General features: G+C 43.5%; 1 protein-coding gene across 1 annotated transcript in view; it reads left to right on the top strand.

Annotated features, from left to right (window-relative positions):
- The window catches only part of LOC124545926 (leucine-rich repeat extensin-like protein 3), a 63,030-nt gene extending 48,278 nt beyond the window's left edge, over nt 1-14,752 (top strand). The window contains exons 4-5 of the mRNA XM_047124886.1: nt 2,798-2,991; nt 14,260-14,752. Of these exons, the coding sequence (XP_046980842.1) occupies nt 2,798-2,991; nt 14,260-14,401 (336 nt within the window). The 3' untranslated portion in view covers nt 14,402-14,752. The remainder of the gene's footprint in view (nt 1-2,797; nt 2,992-14,259) is intronic.
- Nucleotides 14,753-25,363: the final 10,611 nt, after the last annotated feature.

Consider the following 25,363-nt stretch of genomic DNA (forward strand, 5'->3'; position numbering starts at 1 on the left):
TAACCTACTTCCTTTTTTTTTCGGACTGCATTTCCTTAGGATTCTTCCAATGAATCTCAGTGTGGCATCTGCTTTACCGACGATCAACTTTATATGATCATTCCATTTTAAATCTCTCCTAATGCGTACTCCCATATAATTTATGGAATTAACTGCTTCCAGTTGCTGACCTGCTATATTGTAGATAAATGATAAAGGATCTTTCTTTCTATGTATACGCAGCACATTACACTTGTATACATTGAGATTCAATTGCCATTCCCTGCCCCATGCGTCAATTCCTTGCAGATCCTCCAGCATTTCAGTACAATTTTCCATCGTTACAACCTCTCGACATACCTCAGCATCATCCGCAAAAAGGCTCAGTGAACTTCCGATATTATCCACAAGGTCATTTATGTATATTGTGAATAGCAGTGGTCCTACGACACTCCCCTGCGGCACACCTGAAATCACTCTTACTTCGGAAGACTTCTCTCCATTGAGAATGACATGCTGCGTTCTGTTGTCTAGGAGCTCTTCAATCCAATCACACAATTGGTGTGATAATCCATATGCTCTTACTTTGTTCATCAAACGACTGTGGAGAACTGTATCGAACGCCTTGCAGAAGTCAAGAAACACAGCATCTACCTGGGAACTCGTGTCTATGGCCCTCTGGGTCTCGTGGACGAATAGCGCGAGCTGGGTTTCACACGATCGTCTTTTTCGAAAGCCATGCAACTCTCAGAATATGCGTAGTACATTTCACTCTCAGTCTTCCCCAGCAACTTTTGTCCTCTGCAGCTCCCTCTGGTACCACCTAGCTGTTCTCTAGAGTCCATTCATCTTGTTCGTTCTTCTACTGTTTTCTGCGTATTTCTTTCCATTCAGATTCTGCAGAGAATTTTCTGTTTCCTTATCATCAACTTATATTTCAACATAAAAGGTAGTCGATTTTCTTCACTTCTTCTGTTTTGAGGTCACCAGTTTTTCCACAATTTCATCCAAGTCTCTCATCACTGAACTCTGAATTTTAATCCAACTTGAGAACTTTGCTTAATATATGCAGTTGCTCCTTTGAGATACAGATTAGGCAGTGCTCTAAAGTACTGAATCCCTGCCTCACACCCTTTCCACTGTGGGAACTTTTCTCATTGTCTTATCAATCGATGTGGCGCAGTGGTAAGCCACTGCACTTGCTTTCAGGATAACACCGGTTCAAATCCTCATCTGGCCATCCATATTCAGATTTTACATGATTTCCTTAAATCATTTAAGTCGAATCGCGTAAGTTCCTTTGAAAAAGCATGGTCGATTTCCTTCCTCCAGTTTCTCCAATGCAAAATTGTGCTCTGTCCCTTACGACCTCGTTGTCGACGTGTTGTTATGCACCGACTCCCTTCCTTTCTTCTGATGATATTTTATACTTTTTATTCCGCGGTTTACCCAGTATGAAAGACTTGTTCTGCTGCAGCATCAACATAACTTTTACAAAATATACAACTCGTATTTCCTAACTCTATGATAGAACAAATACAGTGATATAGCAGGAACACAATTTGGACACCATCTACTGCATGCAGCAGTAGCAGCACTCTGGTTACAACATATAAGAGGACCCAAGTGACGCATTATTATGGCGATCAAAAAGTAATTTTTGTTTAGTGTTGTCCTATACTTGAAACTGACACAGTTATGTCACAATATTTCTCAGCACACTAACCAAGTTGCTCTAAACAATGGTCAGAACATTTTACCAATCATTAGTCCTCAGTAATAGAAATCTGCTCTTCGTCACAAGTGATTTGAGGACCTCTATGTCAGAGTCTTCATTGTTGAAAAATCTCTTGTCTCCATAATCTACTTCATCAACAGCCTGGGTGTTGTCATCTGTGGTCGATGTCGGTAGTCTTCTTTCGCGATCAGCATCGCCCACATCTGTGATGGGTTGATCAAGTCTGTTTGGCCTTAGTCAGATTACTGTCGCCATTTCATCACTGCTGGACGAGACATTACATTTGACTCATACAATGTCAGAATTTCACAGAGAATCTGTATGTAATTAAACGTTTTGCATTCAAGAATCATACAGTTCTGAGTACCTCAACTTTAGTACATATTCAGTCGCTACTCCATTTCATTCTTGTACTATAATGCACCTGCAGTTCGTGGCATAGGAGAACATGGTCTCCAATTTGAAATGTGAAATGGTCTTAGCATGGTCACTGGCATTAATAGTTGGAGAAGCCAGTTCCATCCCATATTGCTGGTTGCATAGATGCACGGGTAAACTTGATTTATTTATGACCTTAACCTAATGCTATGCTAAATTGGGATCATAAATCAATTAGCGTAACAATAGGTTAAGGTCATAAATCAATCAGTCAAGTTTGTGCCTGAATGTATGCCACCCACAGTGTGGGATAGAGCAGGCTTTGCCCTACAACTGACATTCATTTATTTTTCCAACTCACCCTTTGTGCCTTTGTGTTACATTTTTAAGTACATGATGTTTAGTTAGAAACAGTAAAAACAGGATGCACACAGGAGCTAGTTCCTGACAGTAATGAGACAATCCCTCATTGCACACTGATTTTTAGATCTGAAGTGTCGAACTTGACCATAGAACGCTTCGTTAATTTTGTTAATGAACGTATCAGCTAAGTCAGTCACCAGGAGAACACTTGCTCCACAAAAGTACTGCTTGATAAAACCACGTTGATTGTGGCAGTTCTGTGCTAGGCTGTTTAACTCAAGTCGCGTCGCTCCAGAACAGACTACAGCGCTGTGTGTGTGTGTGTGTTGGTGTCCACAGACGGAGAAACCCAGCCTGCCATCTCCGCCGCCTCCACCGCCCCCGCAGCTGCCAGTGCGGCCATATGATTCTGCAGAACAGACAGCTATACCAGAGCCACCACACCGGTTCTCGCTGCCGGCGTCAGATCACCACAAGAAGAGGCACTTCGTCAAGAGGGACACCGACAACGCCATCACCTCCTTCCTCTACCGGTAATAATGGCTAATGTAATAATTCAGGGCTACTGTAACTCACCTGGATATCCATGAGTGCCACATTGCCGTGTCCAGGCTGGGGAGGTGGGGTGAAGAGGAGCGCCGGTACTGGATCGAATCTGCCCAGAGCACAGTCGGCCAACTCGCTTCAAAACCTGGACAGAATAGAAGAAATGATGCGCACTCCAACTTTAGTCCACGGATCTCTTGTGTAGTTTGCACTGGTGCATACTTGGCCAATGCTGCGACACCATTACAGTCTCAAGTCGATATGATACGCACCATAGCAGCTGACTAGAAACAGTGAATCCCGCAACGACACATTTTTCAGAAACTGTTAGTTTGCCCTGTTTCATATACAAGGGTTGTCCAGAAAGTAAGTTCCAATCGGTCGCGAAATGGAAACCACTGGGAAAATCCGGTAAAACTTTGCACAGACGTGTTGGGTAGTGTCTCTAGTATGCCCGTAGATCGTGTCGCGTCGCTCTTTTCAGTTCTGAGTGAACAGTGAGCACGTAAAGATGCGTAGGGAATAGCTTCCCCCGCCAAGTATGAGGGCCTGGTTAGAGATTTCACCTGTGTCATGCAACCCACATACCACAACTGTCGAGCAGCTCCTTCTTCACTTCTCTAAAACCCAATCCCTCCAAAACCCAAGTGAGTGCATTACATCTGAACTCGAGGCAGGCAGAGTACAGCAGGCTCAATGATACCTGGGATGGGACACTACTAGAACACACAGATACTCCCACCTACCTTGGCGTCGTGCTGGACACAACATTGAGATACAAATATCATTGCGAAAAAACACGCAAAAAAGTAGAAGCACGAAATTCCCTAATAAAAAAGCTATCCAATAGCAAATGGGGTGCCAAACCTACTGTGGTCAGAACTTCCGCCCAAGCTTTGTGCTTCTCAACTGACGAATATGCCTGCCCGGTATGGTGCAGATCCTGCCACGCAAAACAGGTAGATATTAGCTTGAATGAAACATGCAGGATAGTGACAGGCTGCACGAAACCAACCCCCATAGAAAATCTTCACAGGGCCGCAGGTTTCACAAACCCTGACTCACGTAGGAAAGCCCATGAACATACCGAGCAGCTAAAACAAACCTCTGAAGCCCGTCACTCAATATTTGGCCTAGAGTGTGGCCCCAGCAGACTCAAATCCAGACGATGTTTCCTAAGTTGAGCCTTAGAAGAGACCCCCATCTACTATCCACTAAGAGAGTACCCACCAAGCGGCGTCTCTGGTGATTGCAAAACCTGGAGAATGCTTAACCGTGTCAGAACTGGGGTGGCTCCTGTGAAATCTAATATGATCAAATGGGACTTGTTGGACGAAAATGATGACAAATGCGACTGCGGCCCTCGACAGGACATGGAACATCTCCTACAATGCCCTGCCTGCCCCCTCAGATGCACCCTCGACGATCTATGGCTGGCTAAAGAAGAAGTATTGGTATTGCCCAATATTGGGCAAACAAATAGTAGTTTCCGGACACGAAAAAGTAAAGTAAGTCTTCAAGCCGATTCTCGACCGCACAGTGCAGGAGCAATGAAGACGCTCCTGCAGCGTTTCCGATGAGAAGTGTTTGATCACCCACAATACAGTCCGTAATTGGTTCCCTGTGAGTCTCATCTCTGCTCACAAGAACCTATGGCTATGAAGCCAAAATTTTTCCACAGGCAGCGTGCTGCATACCAGTCCAGATAACTGGCCGAAAGCACAGGCGGCTGCTTTTTATAACGAGGATATTGGAAAGTTGATACAACACTAAGACAAAACTCGAAGTTGGAGCGGCAACTATGTAGTGAAGAAGATGGAAGGTGTAGCTAACTGTTGCAAATAAAACATTTCTGGTTTTCACTGTGGTTCAAATGGCTCTGAGCACTATGGGACTCAACTGCTGTGGTCATTAGTCCCCTAGAGCTTAGAACTACTTAAACCTAACTAACCTAAGGACATCACACACATCGATGCCCGAGGCAGGATTCGAACCTGCGACCGTTTTCACTGTGGTTTCCATTTCGCGACAGATCGGAACTTACTTTCTGTACAACCCTCGTATTGACAGCTATCCTGTCTAGTTTTGAAGATAAAATAAGATGGGAGGCACTCCAGAAGCTATGTTTATGGGATTTTTAACTGGTATAGTGACTTGTATAGACCTAAAACTAAACTGCTACCAACATTATCTGAAATCTTTGGCTACAAAATTTCCTCTGCGTGGCTCCATTTTTGTAAATAGCGCTCCTACTACTTTTATACAATATTTAACGAGTTCAAATGCATCTGTGTGCGCATGTTTGCACGTTTTTGGTGGGCAGTGCCACACGGTAAAAATCGTTCTCCCATTATTGCAGTTATCTCATAAACTATTATCTGTAGAATTCTTGGGGAGCTATTCGGAATTTTGAACATAATTTTTTTCACAAATTAGCATTTAATTTTTTTACAAGTTCAAAATAATTCTTTTTCAGAAATCGACATTTAATTTTTATACAACTTCAAAATTCCCTCTAGTAATACTTTTTTTCCCAAAACGCTGCAAAACTATTCAAATTTCGTACGGATAACTTCATAACTACAACATGTCTATCAAGAGCTGTGAAGAAAATTATGTTTCGCGAAAGTCGGATGCCAGCTGCTCTGGTCTCACGATATTCTGCAACAACACCCGATATCGACATCAGTCCACATAATTCTGATGAGCAGATATGCCGTAATCGAAGCTGCTCCAACGCCAATTGGTCAGCTATCTGAAAATGCGCAAGAAAATCGGAGTAAGGATAGCCGGCGTTATCGAGAAGATTTTGCATACAAATAGCCCTGCATTTCATCAGCTTGTGGCACTTCAGATTCATTTATCTTCAGAGTCCATAAAATGACAGTTGAAGAAGATAAACAGACGCCAGCTGAGGTAAAAGATCAGCTTTTTGAACCATCTCCCTGTCGACAACCAGACAACACTTCTGAAAACATTACTGACGCAAGCAACGACCTATGACTATGATGTAGATTGAAAAATATAAAATATCGAATACAGCATTTCGATACTGCAATTTAGGCTTCAAATTCGTTATCAGCGACCTCATAAAACATTATAATCGTAGTTTTATTCGAATCTACTACACTTATAATTTTTGATCTGCCAAATTGGATCCCCCATTTTGAATTTTGTAGTTCTGACGTTTGATTCCTAATCAGTGACCAAAGAATCTACAAAGAACACAGTTTTGTAGGATTTTATATCCATTTTTCTATTCTGTCCAGATTTTGAAGAGAATTGGCTCATTGTGCGGTGGATTAATCACGAGGTTCGGTGTAGCGGCCATCCTGGATGCTTTTAGTAGCCGGTTTTCCACAGACCGTTAGGTGAATGCCGGTCTGGTGTCCCAGTTTCAGCAATGTGGAAAAAGCGCTTCTGGGCCCTTTCAGTGTTGACCGATATTTTAACTTCTCGGTGTCAGCATGTCATCCACACTACGACTAGAATTCTGAAGTGACATACTGTGCTGAACTGAGTAGTCAATGAATAAGGAATACCCGCTTCACTAGAATTTTATGTAAATCCTCTGATCAGCAATTCTTCCTACTTCTTTTCTTCTTGTGCTTCACCACTGCCATTGATGAAATGTCTGGAGTCCTGCCTATAAAAGGTGGTTGTCATATTTCACTTGAGCTATTATCAACTTGGAATTCTAGTGTTTTAAATTGGCTCAGTATACACCAAAAATCTGAACTCTCACAGTTCCTTGCTATTATGTTGATATTATTCTGGAGATCCTTTTCCATTTCTTCCAATGCACCGAGGTGACCAAAGCCACAGGATATCGATATGCACATATACAGATGGCGGTAGCATTGCGCACACACGCTATAAAAGGACAATGCACAGATGGAACTGTCAGTGCGACTGCTACGGTCACAGGTTCGAATCCTGCCTCGGGCATGGATGTGTGTGATGTCCTTAGGTTAGTTAGGTTTAAGTAGTTCTAAGTTCTAGGGGACTAATGACCACAGCAGTTGAGTCCCATAGTGCTCAGAGCCATTTGAACCATTTGGAACTGTCATTTGTAATCGGGTGATTCATGTGAAAGGAGCTTCCGACGCGATTGTGGCCCCACGACGGAAACTAACAGACTTTGAACGCGGAGTGGTAGTTCGAGCTAGACGCATGGGATAGTCCATTTTGAAAATCTTTAGGGAATTCAGTATTCCGAAATCCACAATGCCAAGAGTGTGCCAAGACTATCCGTTTCCGGCATTACCTCTCACCACACTGACAACGACCCGAAGTAGCGGTGTTTGGTTAGACTGTCACCGCTAACAGTGGAGCAACACTACGTGATATAACACCAGAAATCAATGTGGGATGTACGGCGAACATATCCGTTAGCCCAGTACCGCGAAATTTGTTCAAAAATGGCTCTGAGCACTATGGGACTTAACATCTGAGATCATCAGTCCCCTAGAACTTAGAACTACTTAAACCTAACTAAGCCTAGAACCGCGTGGCCACCCCGGCCGGCTCCGACACAACATTAGGAGTGGCTTTTGTCACCTCAGTGTAAACTTCTCCAGTCCTACGGTTGCATGTTGCATCTCTTGCAAGAGCTTATGTATCTGGCGACGCAAAGCTTCGATGGTATATACGAGGGTCACTCCAAAATAAATGCACACTATATTTTAAAAATACAGTTTTCATTCTGCATGTGTGAAAGTTTTACAGCCGGCTGGTGTGGCCGTGCGGTTCTAGGAGGTTCAGTCTGGAAACGCGCAACCGCTACGGTCGCAGGTTCGAATCCTGCCTCGGGCATGGATGTGTGTGATGTCCTTAGGTTAGTTAGGTTTACTTCGGTCTAAGTTCTAGGTGACTGATGACCTCAGAAGTTAAGTCGCGTAGTGCTCAGAGCCAAGCCAAAGTTTTACAGTGTGTAGATACATCCTTCCCGCTTGTTTTCAAACTTAGTTCAACAAGTTCCCGTGAGTGGCGCCGTCACAGCATGCCTTCAAAATGGCTGCTACATATGACGTTCGTCAGAATCAACGCGCTGTCATAGAATTCCTTTGCCGTGAAAACGACACAGTGGGAAACATCGACAAGAGGTTGAAAAAGGTGTATGGAGATGCTGCTGTCGATAGCAGTACAGTTAGTCGGTGGGCGAGCAGGTTACGTGATGAAAGCGGGCATGGCAATGTTGAGGATTGTCCTCGCAGCGGCAGGCCTCGTACTGCACACACTCCAGACAATGTGCAGAGAGTTAACGAACTGGTGACTGCTGACAGACGCATCACAGTGGACGAATTGTCACGCTACGTTGCGATAAGGTAAGGAAGTGTTTGCAGAATACTGAAAGTGTTGGCGTTAAAAAACGTTTGTGCCAGGTGGGTTCCCAACATGTTGAGAGTGGCTTACAAAGAAACAAGAAAAACGGTAAGCAGCGAACTTTTGGAACAGTGCGAGAACGGTGGAGCTGAATTTCTTGGAAGAACTGTGACAGGTGATGAAACATGGCTCCATCGTTTTTCACGAGAGACGAAGAGGCAATCAATGGAGCGGCATCATGCAAATTCACCCAAGGAAAAAAAAAAATTCAAAACCACTCCTTCTGCTGGAAAAGTTATGGCTACGGTGTTTTTCGATTCCGAAGGACTCTTGCTTGTGGATATCATGCCAAGTGTAACCACCATAAATTCTGATGCATATGTGACAACACTGAGGAAACTTCAAGCTCGACTGAGTCGTGTTCGACCACATCGGCAAAAGCGGGATGTTTTGCTGTTGCACGACAATGCACGGCCACATGTCAGTCAAAAAACCATGGAAGCGATCACAAAACTCGGATGGACAACACTGAAACACCCGCCTTACAGTCCTGACCTGGCTCCATGTGACTATCATCTCTTTGAGAAACTGAAAGACTCTCTTCGTGGAACAAGGTTTGAAGATGATGACTCCCTTGTGCACGCTGGTAAACAGTGGCTCCAACAGGCTGGTCCAGAATTTTACCGTGTGGGTATACAGGCGCTGGTTCCAATATGGCGTAAGGCAGTTGAGAGGGATGGAAATTATGTGGAGAAATGAAAATATTGTTCCTAAATGATGTTATCTACACACCGTAAAACTGTCAAACATGTATAATGAAAGACGGATTTTTTAAAAAAAATAGTTCGCATTTCTTTTGGAGTGACCCTCGTACTAACATCTATAGCAATTCTGTCGGCTCCCAGAGCTGTGTGGCAAGCGGGAGACTGCCACGCGGGGGACCCGAATTCAGTTCCCATTACTGTCAGAGGTTTTTCGTTTGTGGGGAGGACTAGTACGAGTGGTGCAATCAGCCTTGTGAGGCTACTCGACCGATTGTTACCGGTTTCGAAGTCAAGAAAAACGAAAACGACCTGGCAAGCGGTTTTCTGACCAGATGTCACTTTATACTGCATCCAGTGATGCCATTGGCTGTCGATGACACGGCGGCTACTCGGGTCCGAATGGCCGCTATGGCCCGAAAAGAATGGCCCGTCTAGGGCGAGTATGCATAACCTTACTTTTATATCAAATCTACGACATAATAAAATACACCGCACATTACGTCACAGGTCTTCCATCCAATCTTTGTATACAACTAATCAACAAGATACTTTGCACATCTGAGCTATCACAGGCATGGCTCCGCGACTCACGAACCTTCCGCCCCCCCCCCCCCCCTCTTACACCCATACAGTCTTGCTTCCCCACATACCGCTTCCCCTACTTTCTTCCAAAAGAGCTTCACTAGTTCACTCTGCAGAGTAAAAATTCGTTCTGAGACCATTTTCCCTATCATCATCAGGACTGACGACATCCATGCGCCAGTATAATAATAATAATTATTACTACTATTATTATTATTATTAGTGGCAGCTGCAATAGTAGTAAAAGTACTGCCAGTACTAATTACATTACGGCATAGCAGTGCCTGTGTTATTAGAAAATATGATGCAAAGTTCCTCCAGACATTCATAAAATGTCCGAAGGAACATTGCATCATACTTTCTAATAACACAGGCACTGCTGTTCCTTATTTACTCGCCAACACCAGGCCCTCGACTCTCAATAAATATTTTCTTCTTGTACGGGAATACATGCAGCGTGTGAGTGCTGGTTGTAACACACTGACGACGGAGTGTAGAAATCTGGGTCTGGCAGTGATTCGTGCATGGATAGCTGATGCGGTTAAGTCGACCATTCACTTAAAGTGGGCAATCCATGTTCGAGTCCTATTCCGCCGCAAATTTTCACTGTCGTCATTCCAATGTTGGTTCACATTCGCAATTGCGAATACATTCCCTTAACTTTGTTAGCTCATAGTCAGTATTACTCACTCGTATTGTCACTATAGACACTCACATCATATTAATATTTTATGTGATACTAAAATACTTGTCTCTTAGGTTACTATGACGTAGAAAAGGTACTGTACATGTGAAACCACCGTCCGATGTAAGAGAGGACCTGATGTTCCTGATCGGACCTTGTTAAATATATAAATAAAAATGTCACGAAACGGCTAACACAGTACACATTCCCAGTTGCATATTGCCTGCCTAACAGCTTCCAGCGGCAACAATGTCTTTCAACGCTTCTTATAATTATTGGCTGACTTTAAAAATTTAAAATGCTACCATAATCTCCTCATTAGCAAGCATAATCTTATGTTACAGATTTAACACAGTAAGACAAGTATTACAATTACAAACTTTGTCCAAGTCTTGAGGCAGCGTACCCATAGTAAATGGATACAGTGTTTGAGAATGAGAGCACTTAGTGATTTCTAAAAGACTTTAATGATAATTTCAATCTTTTTCTCGTTCGCATTCTTAGCGGCTATTATTTTACATAATAAATAATTTGTAAAATATACGCTGGATTTCGATTCTCTAAAGAGATGTAAAGAAGAATTTGTCGGGGTCACCATTTTCTTAAGGCTTGTCTGAGTAGCCTGCCCCCACATATACTGATGCAGACTTAGGACAAGATTTATCCACGTACTATTGAAAATAACTTGTCAGTTGAATAATTTGTCAGTTAGCCATGGCAGATTTTACACGAGTATTTGATTCCACTGCACTTTACTTTTGAACTACAATCTAAGAAAAGAAAAAAAAAAATGACGCAACGGGAAGAAACTACCCGAATGGGACAGAAATCGGTATATGTGGTGTGTATGTACAGACAAACCCAAATTATTACAATTTCAGAAAAAAATTGATGATTTATTCAAGAGAAAACGCGTCACGAAACTGAACTCGTCGTGGACGCGTTGATACACCTGTCACTTATGCAAGCTGTTCTTCGGAGTGGCATTGATCGATAAAGTTGTTGGACATCCGCCTGAGGGATATCGTGTGAACTCCTGTCCAATTGGTGGGCTACATCTTCAAAATCCCGAGATGGTTGGTGGGTCCTGCCCATAATGCTCCGAACATTATCAAGTGGGGGGGGGGGGGGGGGGGGGGGGAGCTTCGGCGACCTTGCTGGCCAAGCAGACATTTGAAAATCACGAAGACAAGCAATAGAAACTCTGTGGGTGTGGGTGGGCATTATCTCGCTGATTTGTAAGCCCAGGACTGCTTCCCACGAAGGGCAACAAAACGGGGCGTAGAATATCGTTGACGTATCGCTGCGCGGTAATTGTGCCGCGGATGACAACCAAAGAGGTTCTAGTACAAAAAAAAATGGCACCCCATACCATCACTCCTGATTGTCGGGCTGTATGATGGGTGTTAGGCTGGTGTTCCACCACTGTTCGGAACGTCTCTAGACACATCTCCGACGTGTAATATTAGTGACTTGGTTACTGTCGTATTCAATGATGAGTTCCGCTTCGAACTGAGCCCCCATGACCTGCGAATATGTATCTGGTGACGTTACATTTCAGCAATACAGTAGCCGGCCGCACAAGGGAGAGTTTCTACCGCTTGTTGGATCGTACGGTGGGCGGCAGTCAGGTTGGTAAGCCACCTCGGCTCAGGCATCTAAAGACACACCTTTGCTCGTCATCGGGGCTCAGTTCGAAGCGGTAATCATCACTTAATCGTACTCCAGTCATTGAGACTCCAGGCCGAATATTCGTCTGGAGACACCCTGGACAGTGGTGGGATACCCAACCCGACTGTCGCACGCCAGGCGACCTGATAACTAGGAGTGTTGCTCTGGAGTGCGATTTCTTTCCACAGCAGCTTCTCATCCGGTGCACCTTTAGAGCACAACGATGCGTCGACAATATTCTAGGCCCTGTTTTGTAGACCTTTATGGCAAGCCATCCTGGGCTTACAGTTCAGCGAGATATTGCCCACCCGCATACGACGAGAGTTTCTATTGCTTGTCTTCGTGCTTGCCAAACCCTGAATTGGCCAGCAAGGTCGCCAGGTCTCTCCCAAATTGAGGGCATTATAGGCAGGGTCCTGCAACCAGCTCGGAATTTTGACGATGTAGTGCGCCAATTCGGCAGAATTTGGCTCGATATCCCTCAGGAGGACATCCAACAACTCTATCAATCAATGCCAGGCGAATAAGTGCCTGCATAATGGCGAGAGTTGGACCAACGCTTTACTGACTTGTTTAATTTGTGAAGCTCTTCCTCTTGAATGAGATTTTTTTCTGAAACAGACACCATTTGTTTGTCTGTACATGCTCACCACGTCTACCGATTTCCGTCACATTCGATAGTTTTTTCTTCGTGCATCTTTTTCTTTTGTCTCAAAATGTACTCCACTGGCCATTAAAATTGCTACACCACGAAGATGACGTGCTACAGACGCGAAATTTAACCGATAGTAAGAAGATGCTGTGATATGCAAATGATTAGCTTTTCAGAGCATTCACGCAAGGTTGGCACCAGTGGCGACACCTACAACGGGCTGACATGAGGAAAGTTTCCAACCGATTTCTCATTGACAAACAGCAGTTGACCGGCGTTTCCTGGTCAAACGTTGTTGTGATGCCTCGTGTAAGGAAGAGAAATGCGTACCATCACGTTTCCGACTTTGATAAAGGTCGGATTGTAACCTATCGCGATTGCGGTTTATCGTATCGCGACATTTCTGCTCGTGTTGGTCGAGATCCAATGTCTGTTAGCAGAATATGGAATCGGTGGATTCAGGAGGCTAATACGAAACGCCGTGCTGGATCCCAACGGCCTCGAATCACTAGCAGTCGAGATGACAGGCATCTTATCCGCACGGCTGTAACGGATCGTGCAGCCACGTCTCGATCCCTGAGTCAACAGATGGGGACGTTTGCAGGACAACAACCATCTGCACGAACAGTTCGACGACGTCTCCAGCACCATGGTCTATTAGCTCGGAGACCATGGCTGTGGTTACCCTTGACGCTGCATCACAGACAGGAGCGCCTGCGATGGCGTACTCAACGACGAACCTGGGTGCACGAATGGCAAAACGTCGTTTTTTCGGATGAATCCAGGTTCTGTTTACAGCATCATGATGGTCGCATCCGTGTTCGGCGACATCGCGGTGAACGCACATTGGAAGCGTGTATTCGTCATCGCCATACTGGCTTATCACCAGGCGTGATGGTATGGGGTGCCATTGGTTACACGTCTCGGTCACCTCTTGTTCGCATTCACGGCACTCTGAACAGTGGAGGTTACATTTCAGATGTGTTACGACCCGTGGTTCTACCCTTCATTCGATCCCTGCGAAACCCTACGTTTCAGCAGGATAATGCACGACCGCATGTTGCAGGTCCTGTACGGGCCTTTCTGGACACAGAAAATGTTCGACTGCTGCCCTGGCCAGCACATTCTCCAGATCTCTCACCAACTGGAAACGTCTGGTCAATGGTGGCCGAGCAAGTGGCTCGTCACAATACGCCAGTCACTACTCTTGATGAACTGTGGTATCGTGTTGAAGCTACATGGGCAGCTGTACCTGTACACGCCCTCCAAGCTCTCTTCGACTCAATGCCCAGGCGTATCAAGGCCGTTATTACGGCCAGAGTTGGTTTTTCTGGGTACTGATTTCTCAGGATCTATGCACCCAAATTGCGTGAAAATGTAATCACATGTCAGTCCTAGTATAATATATTTGTCCAATGAATACCCGTTTATCATCTGCATTGCTTCTTGGTGTGGCAATTTTAATGGCCAGTAGTGTATGTTTATCATATAGTTGCCGTTGAAAGCAAGGTGCTCCCTTTTGCTGGAGAGCGTGTATCCTGGCAGACAAGAGGTAGACGCGTTCCGTTTGTCGCAGCTTCGTCGACGACGGCAGCGCTTTCGACGAGCGAGGCCAGCTGAAGCTGAACGCCCACGACAAGACGCTGGGCAGCTACGCCTACCGCTACGTCGGCACTGACGGCGTGACCGTCGACGTGTCGCGAACACCCGCCGCCTAGCCTGCGAGGTCGCTGCGCCGGGGTCTGCACACCCGTCCTGGAGGAAACTTCCTCCTCCAGTACCAGGAACAGTGTGCTAGCGACTATAGAGGAGACAGTTATCATTCTGTGGACTTTACTGTGGTCGTCACCTACCTGCTCTTTACGAAGAACGTATCAAATCTGATCTTTCCACGCAACGGGGATGCGGAAGACTGCAAAGGTTTACAAACGTGCCACTAAGTGCTTGCAATTTTGAAAAGATGCGCATCTGAAACTATGTGAGTAATTGCACCTAAAGAAGGTTGACCGTATATACAGATTAAAGATGATAGTAAAATTATATTTTCCTTATAAGTGAGAAAAATGAAACCATACTCTTCACAAAACATTGTTGCATCTCACTGTTGAGTTGCTATAATAATACTCTGCGTTCTCTAACAGGTATTAGTACTAAATATATTCAATGCAGTAATATTTTTGTAGCTTACTCATGTAAAAAATTATCTGGAATAAGAAACAATCATTTCTTTTGTCTATATTTGTGTATGTCATTTGAACTGTTTATGTTACTAGGGGTGGAAAAGCACATAAAATCATGCAATAAAATCTGTTCTTGTGAAAATAATGAATTATTTCTTGTGTCAAGTAAAGTTCAACTATCCTGTACAGAATTTCTCCCGTTTCTTCAAATTCTCTCATTTCTATATTCGTAACAGCAATGCCTGTAATAAATTGTATGTAAATGAAAAATGGCAAGCTGGAGCTTAAAATTTCGTCAACATCGACATGTTAGTGATGTAATTTAGCAATGCGGTGCTCCACGGCTATAACACGTTTAATGAAACACATATTTACGTAGTTGCACCATCAGCTGCAGCATGAACTTTGTTGAGGTGTCCTATTAGTTTCGCTCTGTTTCCGTGGTAATCAATCCGGTTCGAGTTTTCTCGGTGGGCGGTAGACGGTAGTGGTTTTAAAACATTTTCATTAGGTTTTCTTAATATTTGATGTAAAGTATTTGATAAGTAATTATTATTCTTAGTATGCTTTACAAACTCTATACAGAAAAGATACTTCCCTACTTCAGAAATAATCATTAGAGTGTAACTGGTGGCTGGTTAGAAAATTGTATTAGAAACAGTGTAAGCTTTCAATACAAATTTTATCTACGTGAGAAACTGAATACATAGATTCCTAAAACCTTTTCCTCGTATAACATGTGCCTTAGGTAACATATTTAACCGCTGAGCAAAGCTGACTATTGGTTGGCCCTATGTTGCGTATGTAAATTTAATCAAAAACAAAATTTTAAGTAAAGAAAATGAATCTGAAATTATGCCAAAAGAAACTAATTGTGTGCTCAGTGAAAACTATATAATTAAACATCATTACCAAAACATATTATGACCGTGCGTCATATGAATGCAATCTTAGACAAATAATATCCACAAAAATTAATTACTGCTCTATTCCGAAGAAAATATTTGTTTGAAATTCCTATACTATTCACTGAAAATTAACGTATTTGCTAGCACGATACTTGACAATTCTGTCTACACACTGTATGCAGAAGAGTGCAAGGTGAGATCTGAAATGAAGTAAAAGTGACTACATCTTGCTCAGCATGCTGTTACCTCTTTGTTTTGCGTGTGTGTCTCGAGTACTGAAGTTCTCAAATGGTTCAAATGGCTCTGAGCACTATGGGACTTAACATCTATGGTCATCAGTCCCCTAGAACTTAGAACTACTTAAACCTAACTAACCTAAGGACATCACACAACACCCAGCCATCACGAAGCAGAGAAAATCCCTGACCCCGCCGGGAATCGAACCCGGGAACCCGGGCGTGGGAAGCGAGAACGCTACCGCACGACCACGAGCTGCGGGCTGAAGTTCTCGAAAGCAAATACAAACTAGTAGATGCAACAGCTAAAGACAGGTAATCAACTCTAAATTCTTTTTGTCAGAAACAATCTGTTGCTTCGTGTGTCTTACGCCACAATGCACGCGCGATAGAAATTCAAAACTTTACGATGAATCATGGAAGTAGGTTTTACTTTAAAGAAATCGTTTTTAAGAAATCAAACTCTCATTATTGGCAGAACGACTGTACAACTCAAAAAGGCTCTAACAATTACAAAATTTTCTCATTTCAAAAATTACAGAAATACCGGTAACTTTAAAATTCCTCCAAAATCTTCTCTATTAACTTAAAGAAAATAAAGTATTCTAGGTAGCTTCTGCCAGATTCACAACAACAGATCTCATTCTCTGGAAAGCTCAACTGCATTCTACTGGAACTCGAAAAAGAATATGTCAGCGCTACACAAGAGACTGTCCAACAAGTCAACCACGGATAAAACAAGAAAGTCAAGGATCTTATTCACTACTCATGCAGTGCACTCATTTATCTTTGCCCCGGTACAGTAGAGGCGAATTATTTACACTAGCAGAAAACATATGAGAACCTACAACAGTGAAACAAAACTGAGTGGTAGGCAAAAAATTTTACCAAGGAAATATCGCCGTACCGCCGTATGTCTTCTGAAGTTATTTTATTTTGACGACTACCTTCAGCATCTCATTAATGCCATCTTCAGAGCCCTATGCACTCCATGTAACTCAGATACATCGATGCGTGCATAACTGGAGCCATCAGTGTCTGGATTCCGTGAATTTGTTTGTTTAGTGCGTACTCCGAAGACTTGAAAACAACTCCATGAGTGCATAGGGGCCTGAAGATGGCATTAATGTGATATGAAACTGGTCGTCTAAGTAAAATAACTTCTGAAAACATACGGCCATTTGTCGAATTTTCTATGGTAAATACTTGTCCAGCCGCTCTTCCTTGTTCACGATGGATTAACTGAGATAGGTAAAAAAGGTTGACTACCTTGGGTCTATACAGACTGTCTTCTGTCACTGCACTAGAATTTACTGAGTAGATGTAAAATTCTTAATTTGCATATCGTACCACTATATTTAATAGGTCCGTATTCACTCCACGTAATCCACCTGCCTTCCTATTTTTTACAAAACTTAATACTGTATTTAATGATTGTGACGTTACAGTGTCTACTTGTGGAACTTTATTTCAATGGGAGCTGTCGATTTCCTCATAATACCATAATTTTTTTATAATGTTTTATCCACTGTCGTTCACTTATTACGTTCAATCTTGCTGATTTGTTTATGTGCTAGATTAGTTTGTATCCATTACCTCCCTTCTATGTACATCTTACTCTAGTTACTTATAAACTTATCCCATGCTTCCTCGTGTGCCTCTTGGCATTTGTTCTTTTATATTTATATGCGTCAGAGGATATACCTGTTTTATTTTGTAAATGTTTCTGGTATGCTTTTAGTTTCTCTTCAGCCTTTAATTTAACTTCTTTGTTCTATATTCTCAATCCCTATTTATTTCTTGAATTTCTCTTCTTTCGTAAAGCTTCATATGCAGTTTTACAGACTGGAATGGGAAGAAATCCTGATGACTATGCGAGCTAACTTTCCCAAAGATGTTCGGGCTCACATGCGGTTCCCCTCCGTCGAAATGTCTTGCCTCAAACTCGTCTAGGGGTTGAACCGCACGTGTCACATTACGCGCCCTAAATTAGAAACTTGTGACCCTTTGGTTAAATTCTCTGGCTGAAGGCAAGTTTGCGAAATATAAAGTTAATATAACATGTAATAACAGTAATAATAATATTGGCAACTGAATTAATGACTCATAAATGATGTAGGCCACACAGTTGCGATTGGTTAGAACAATGTTTATTCAGAAAGCAAATTAATAGCGAAAGTGGTCGTATTTAGAGTTACTGTTACACTCGAGCGCATAGCCGTTTGACACAGTTCGATCACTCACAATTTCATCGCCAAATACAAGTCTAATATTCCACCCCGTTATCTTCAGGAAAAGTTGGAGTTCACACCAGGCGCGCGGCTGCCCACCGCTCAGAGACCAAGTCCCGCGACACCACACAACGCGAAATATTCTAGTCGTTTCTCTTCTTATCTGCCTAAAGACCGACCGTCCGCTTTCACGTCTGCATCCGATATGTTCACTTTGGTGTCTCCAGCCGAACTGTTCGCTTTCGCGTCTGCACCAGCACTGTCCCTCGCTTTCGCGTCTGCACCAGCACTGTCCCTCTGCCCGTCCCGCGCCGAATATCGTTCAACTGACTAGGGCAGTCCACTTCCCTGAAGCGTTCATCTGGTTGGCTACAGCTTATTCTACATCATTTTACATTTTAACATATTCAAATAATCAAAGCTTGACGACTTTCACGTTCTAAATAAAGTAACAATAGTATCCATTACATAATAAACGTTAAATTCTTTTACATAAAACCAGGACAATTACCTTCTTAACTTTGAATGTCACGGCCAGTAGCATTGCACCAACGTGCTTTATGATAAATAAATAAAGAGCAAAAGGAACTATTACGCATTGAACTTTACAACTAATATTTTATTACCTAATGATTCAATAAGATGTCATGCTGTCACCGTTCAATGTGTTTTGTGTGGAGGAAATGATGACCTGAGCTTAACTGAAAATACTGATAATTTAAATTTACTATATCTTGTAAACACATAAAGTTACAGAGTTGATATTTACAACTTTTGTCATTTTAATGATGCGCTTCTATATGAAATGTCGATCGTTAAGATCGACCAAAGCGTTCAGATTTTAGCATACAGGTCTTCGTTAGAAAACTTGTGAATTTCGCTTTAACAGTAAATCCTAAACTATTATAGATATGATCAATACACAAGTTTTATTGGATCACCATGAAAATGTATGGAGAATAGCAGATTAAAATTACTGTGGCTTCATTCCCTGACTTACTACAGAATTAAATAGTTTCTACAAATGTTTCACTTCATGACTGATCTTAGGTCCGCCATATTTAACACTGCTACGTCTCCTTGGCCTCAAATGGCTTCTACTGGGTTTCCTATGACGTAGGTTCTCGTCTGTCTCACTCGCACACTACAGAGCTTAGACTTAAATAGACAACAGACGCCTGTGAGTTTACCCATCTCGTGGTGAATCTGCACTCTTTGTGGGAAGCAGTTCTGGAAGACAGGGTTCGTTTCACAATTCCTGAAGGCTGACTCTCTCCGCTATATACTTAAATGAGAGCGAAACGCTAGTTAACTCACAACTACTAGAACTGGACGTCCATCTGTCACGTACATCACATTGGTTTGCAGAGTATAGATATAGATGTAGATTGCATTATCTTTTCCGATTATTTATTTAAATCTGTATCTGTGGGTGTTCCCATTAGGTACTCTGTAAGTCTATTTTCATAAATAGTTCTTAATATTTCTGCTTGTACGTAGGAGATACACCATATACACAACCTCATTTATTCGTTTTTGATTTGGGTTATTTTGCTCCAAATTTGCTATTATTCTCTTCGAGGGCCCCCTCGACGTCAGAAGCGCCTTGTTCCTGACAGCAAATTTAACCATCCGAATCGAGTCTCACAATCACAATATATCACAATATTCACTGACGAGGTTGGAAAAACATACACACTAGTTTTGCTTGCTCACTATCATTAATGTTGCTGATCTCGCAGACCCATATTAACACGAAGAGGAAAAACACTGGTTTCCACCACACCACCAATCTGTCCCTTCCTAGCACTAGTAATTTGGAATACTCTTCTATAAGGCTGGTTCCTAAAGTCATAACGTTTTTGTTTTGCATGTTGGTATTCCGTTTGCTACGGGTTTGTTTATCGATTGTCACTTTTTATTTGTAGTTCACCCTTGCTATTTCAGTTTGCATATTGTCGTTTTGTGATTTGGAGATAGTGGGTGGAGCTGTGGACTGTAGGAAATGAAGTGCCAAATGGAGATATCACAACATTTCCGACATATTCTTCTGTCTGACTTCAATAGCGGGGTGAAAGCAGCAGAGACAGCAAAGAACATTTGGGCCGCGTATGGAGCTAATGCCATTGGACAGAGCACGGCAAGAAAATAGTTTTCTCGTTTCAAGGAGAATCATTTTGACATTAGTGACTCTTCACTTTGAGGAAGAACCTCGGGGTATGATGAAGATCGTTTAAACACATTAATCCACAATAATCCACGTCATTGTACTCGAGAACTAGCAAATGCGATGAACTGGTATCGTTCCACCATAGTATGACATTTGCAGGCAGTGGGGCAGGTTCAAAAATCGGGTGCATGAGTACCACATGCTTTAAGCCAAAATCGCAAAAATCGGAGTGTTATCATATGTTTACCTCTGCTTGCTCATCGTCAGTTGGCTGTTGAACAACGGCGACCATTCCTGTCCTGTGTCACTGCGTCAACAAGGAATGGTATATTTATGTTAACAAAAGAAAAACAAGGAAAACAAAGAAACTGTTCAGCCTAAACAGAGCATCAATTCCCCGTACAAAGACCTGTGCACATCCTCACAAGATAATGTTACGGATATGGCTGAACAGTGACGGGGTGGTGTACTACGAATTGCTTCCTCTAGGTGTAACCACCACTGCTGACATTTAGTGTCAACAAACCCGAGACGTCTTGTAGACGAAATCCAGAAAACAACGACCAGGAAGACAACATGAAATGATGCTACTCCACGGTAACGGGCGCTCCCTTTTTGCTAGACTGACAAAAAACACTATACAGGAGTTGGGCCGGGAAATCATTCCTCACCCACTTTATTCACCTGATCTAGCGCCCTGAGATTTTCAGCTTTTCCGCTCTCCATCGAAAAACCTTCAAGGAACTTCCTTTCCGGATAAAAACGCGCTCCGAACATGGCTCGACATGTTCTTCGCCTCAAAACCACGTGATTTACACAGTAGTGGAATGGAAAAGTTACCCCAGCGTTGGCAGACTGTTGTAAATAGTGACGAAGAACATATTGCTGATGACTAAAGTCTCTATTATGCGTATCTGTTGTGTTCATTAAACGTATGGAAAAACGTTGCGTACTCATGTAGACGGCCGGCGTGGCCGAGCGGATTGAGGCGCTTCAGTCTGGGACCGCGCGACCGCTACGGTCGCAGGTTCGAATCCTGCCTCGGGGATGGATGTGTGTGTGTGATGTCCTTAGGTTAGTTAGGTTTAAGTAGTTCTAAGTTCTAGGGGACTGATGACCTCAGATGTTAAGTCCCATAGTACTCAGAGCCATTTGAACCATTTTTCGTACTCATGTACCAATTCAACACTCCAATCCCTCTTCGAACAGATTTCCCGTAAATAAATAACAAAATCCATCATACTGCAGTCCACGCAACCCAGAACTATTTTTACATACCATTCACTTCAATATACAGACATATTGTAAGTAAAGAAGTTAGGAGAAGAAATATGTTCCTAGGAACAGACAATAAACAAGAAATATGTACAAAAATCATGGCCATGACGACTTAAAAGTTACACAACACTCACTTACAGGAACACTAAAAGAAATTTCGCCCTCAATCACTCAGTGTTTACAAACATCGGTTCATACGCTGTCTCTTCACTTTCTGGTGTCAGATCAAACCTGTAGTCAAATCCATCACTTCTGTAAAACGTCTGTCATTAAACAGCAAACCATACCTATTAACACAGTTTTCCTTAAACAACTTCATCAGTATTCACACACACACTTGCCTTGAAGATGAGGAGAGATATACCGATAAAGACAAAGCTGAAAACCGAGAGTAGAATCCTAAAATCGCAATCAAAGAAAACAAACGACAATAAGAAAAGAAAGACTTATTTCTCCAGGCGTAATAGAAAAGGTAAACTAATCCTTCTCGTTCCACCAATCTATAACCAGTCATATCCAGTTATGTCTTATAATCACCTTTGTTTCGGATAATCAATTTGTTATTTAGATATGGCTCTTATGACCTGTCACAGTAGACCCTTGAAGATTTCCACCGACATTCAAGAACCTACACCTCATGCAGTCAGAAATGGTCAGGTGGGATGCTCCCATCAATAAACCAACTGTTCTTACTCCTCTTGATAATCATTTATACATTCTCAGTCTTCTGAGGGAATTCATCCACAAATCATCCAAATCATCCTACACAACCACTCTCCCTGCAAACATTCTTCCACAAAATCTCTTCAACATTTCTGCGATATACTCGCTGTAGCGCTTTCAGCACCAGCTAAAGATTTCCACACATTACACCCCTCTAAATAAACTTCTGCATACATTAATTTTTCTGAGGTTACTCCCCAACTTGAAACATCGACCACCAGAGAAGATGCCTCCCTGCATCAGCTTCTACTTGTGGCAAAAACTACCGAACATTGTTGCATCATAGGACAAGACCACATCTAAACATGAATTATTAGAAGACAGAACTTGTGATGGTTACGCTGTGATTCCCTGTATCGGTTGAATACTGATAAACTGCATATGCGACTAATACTCCCGTCTGGCACCGAGCGAGTTGGTGCAGTGGTTAGACACTGGACTCGCATTCGGGAGGACGACGGTGCAATCCCGCGTCCGGCCATTCTGATTTAGGTTTTCCGTGATTTCCCTAAATCGCTCCAGGCAAATGCCGGGATGGTTCCTCTGAAAGGGCACGGCCGACTTCCTTTCCTAATCCGATGAGACCGATGACCACGCTGTCTGGTCTCCTTCCCCAAACAACCAACCAACCAACCAACTCCCGTCTGAGCCGTAACGATACTTTAATCACTCACGAAAAGCATTGCCTTGCGAAGTTTGGCTAATCCTAACATTTCTGCTATCCTGCTCGCCCAAGCAGCAATTTCTCACCGTCTTCAGCACTTCGATGCTTGAAGCAGAAAAGGGGGGGGGGGGGGGCTCAATCTCCTACAGATTACGATATAGCAGCTTCCCAGCTGGTCTCCAGATGAAATATTTAAGTCAAATCCTCTCTTCTGTATCCTGAAGCTGTCTTAGCCGCCGTGTCCCAAGCGGAAGTGTATGCTCTCCTCAACCTCCCACCGAAATAGGTAGTTCTCTATCGATACTGTCTTCGTTCTCCGCTCCACAAGTCTGCCAGTTCTTGTGCACCAGTCAAATCAATACTGAAAAATTCTGGCCAATGTTCTTTACCTTAACAAAACAACAGTTTTCCCTCCTTGCAAAAATTTTAAGGCATTAACCAATCGCTACTCACCAGGGCTTTCACTTCTTGAACATTCTGAGTCACCTTTCCATCTTCAGCCAGTGTTGTAGCCAGTCCGATCACCTCCACATACGCACTTCACGGGATTTGGTGTCCACACTTCCTCTATTCTGCTAATTGTTTGGGTTAGCCAATCAGGAGCTCTCTTACAACTTTACAACTTTTTAAGCCAGGAATATTCACCTTGAGTGAACTAGCACCAGAAATTGGGCCCGGTGCTTTTTCAAAGAGAAAAGAATTCCTGTTTGAAAAGCAGCCTGGCCACTTCTCACAGAATGCTAAGATTACTGTTTCTCAGTGACTCTTCTTTGCCTAGCATTCATGGAAGGAAAGTTTTTTTACACAAAACGAAGTTCTTTCGAAGTTTCTTTTGCTCAGATGCCGGGATGCCGCTGCTTGTAAAAACTGAGACTCTCTGCGAGGAAGGCAACTGGCTGGCACCTTGCCGCGGTCAGTGGCCGCGCGTTAGAGGCGCCATGTCGCTGACTGCGCGGCCAGATGTTCGAGTCCTCCCTGGGGCTTGGGTGTGTATGATGTTCTTTGCATAAATTTGTTTAAGTTAGTTTAAGAAGTGTGTGAGTCTAGGGACAGGCAACCTCAGCTGCTTAGTCCCTTAGAAATTCACACTCATTTGAACATTTGGCTGGCACCAGACCTCAAAAGAAGTCGGGTCTGTGTCTGGTACCTGCTCTTAGCGATCAGCTTCCTTTGAGCTTTCGTCTGAAAAAGGTAGACCGCAAACACCAGGGGTGATCCATCTGAATACCATGTCACTGGCCTGGCCTGCAGTATGCAGCTAGGCTCATCTTGTATCCAGCTGATATACAGGGTGAAAAGTATTTAAACCGACAAACTCTAGGAGGTTGTAGGAGACATCAAAACAAATATTTTTCCCTAATGTCATTTTCTCCTATGAGGATTATTTAAGCCGTTGGAGGCCGTATTACGCTCTTGAGTTGTTAGAGGACCTACACTCCTGGAAATTGAAATAAGAACACCGTGAATTCATTGTCCCAGGAAGGGGAAACTTTATTGACACATTCCTGGGGTCCGATACATCACATGATCACACTGACAGAACCACAGGCACATAGACACAGGCAACAGAGCATGCACAATGTCGGCACTAGTACAGTGTATATCCGCCTTTCGCAGCAATGCAGGCTGCTATTCTCCCATGGAGACGATCGTAGAGATGCTGGATGTAGTCCTGTGGAACGGCTTGCCATGCCATTTCCACCTGGCGCCTCAGTTGGACCAGCGTTCGTGCTGGACGTGGAGACCGCGTGAGACGAGGCTTCATCCAGTCCCAAACATGCTCAATGGGGGACAGATCCGGAGATCTTGCTGGCCAGGGTAGTTGACTTACACCTTCTAGAGCACGTTGGGTGGCACGGGATACATGCGGACGTGCATTGTCCTGTTGGAACAGCAAGTTCCCTTGCCGGTCTAGGAATGGTAGAACGATGGGTTCGATGACGGTTTGGATGTACCGTGCACTATTCAGTGTCCCCTCGACGATCACCAGAGGTGTACGGCCAGTGTAGGAGATCGCTCCCCACACCATGATGCCGGGTGTTGGCCCTGAGTGCCTCGGTCGTATGCAGTCCTGATTGTGGCGCTCACCTGCACGGCGCCAAACACGCATACGACCATCATTGGCACCAAGGCAGAAGCGGCTCTCATCGCTGAAGACGACACGTCTCCATTCGTCACTCCATTCACGCCTGTCGCGACACCACTGGAGGCGGGCTGCACGATGTTGGGGCGTGAGCGGAAGACGGCCTAACGGTGTGCGGGACCGTAGCCCAGCTTCATGGAGACGGTT

The sequence above is a fragment of the Schistocerca americana genome, chromosome 8 (genome assembly GCF_021461395.2).
Source record: "Schistocerca americana isolate TAMUIC-IGC-003095 chromosome 8, iqSchAmer2.1, whole genome shotgun sequence".
Lineage (NCBI taxonomy): Eukaryota > Metazoa > Arthropoda > Insecta > Orthoptera > Acrididae > Schistocerca > Schistocerca americana.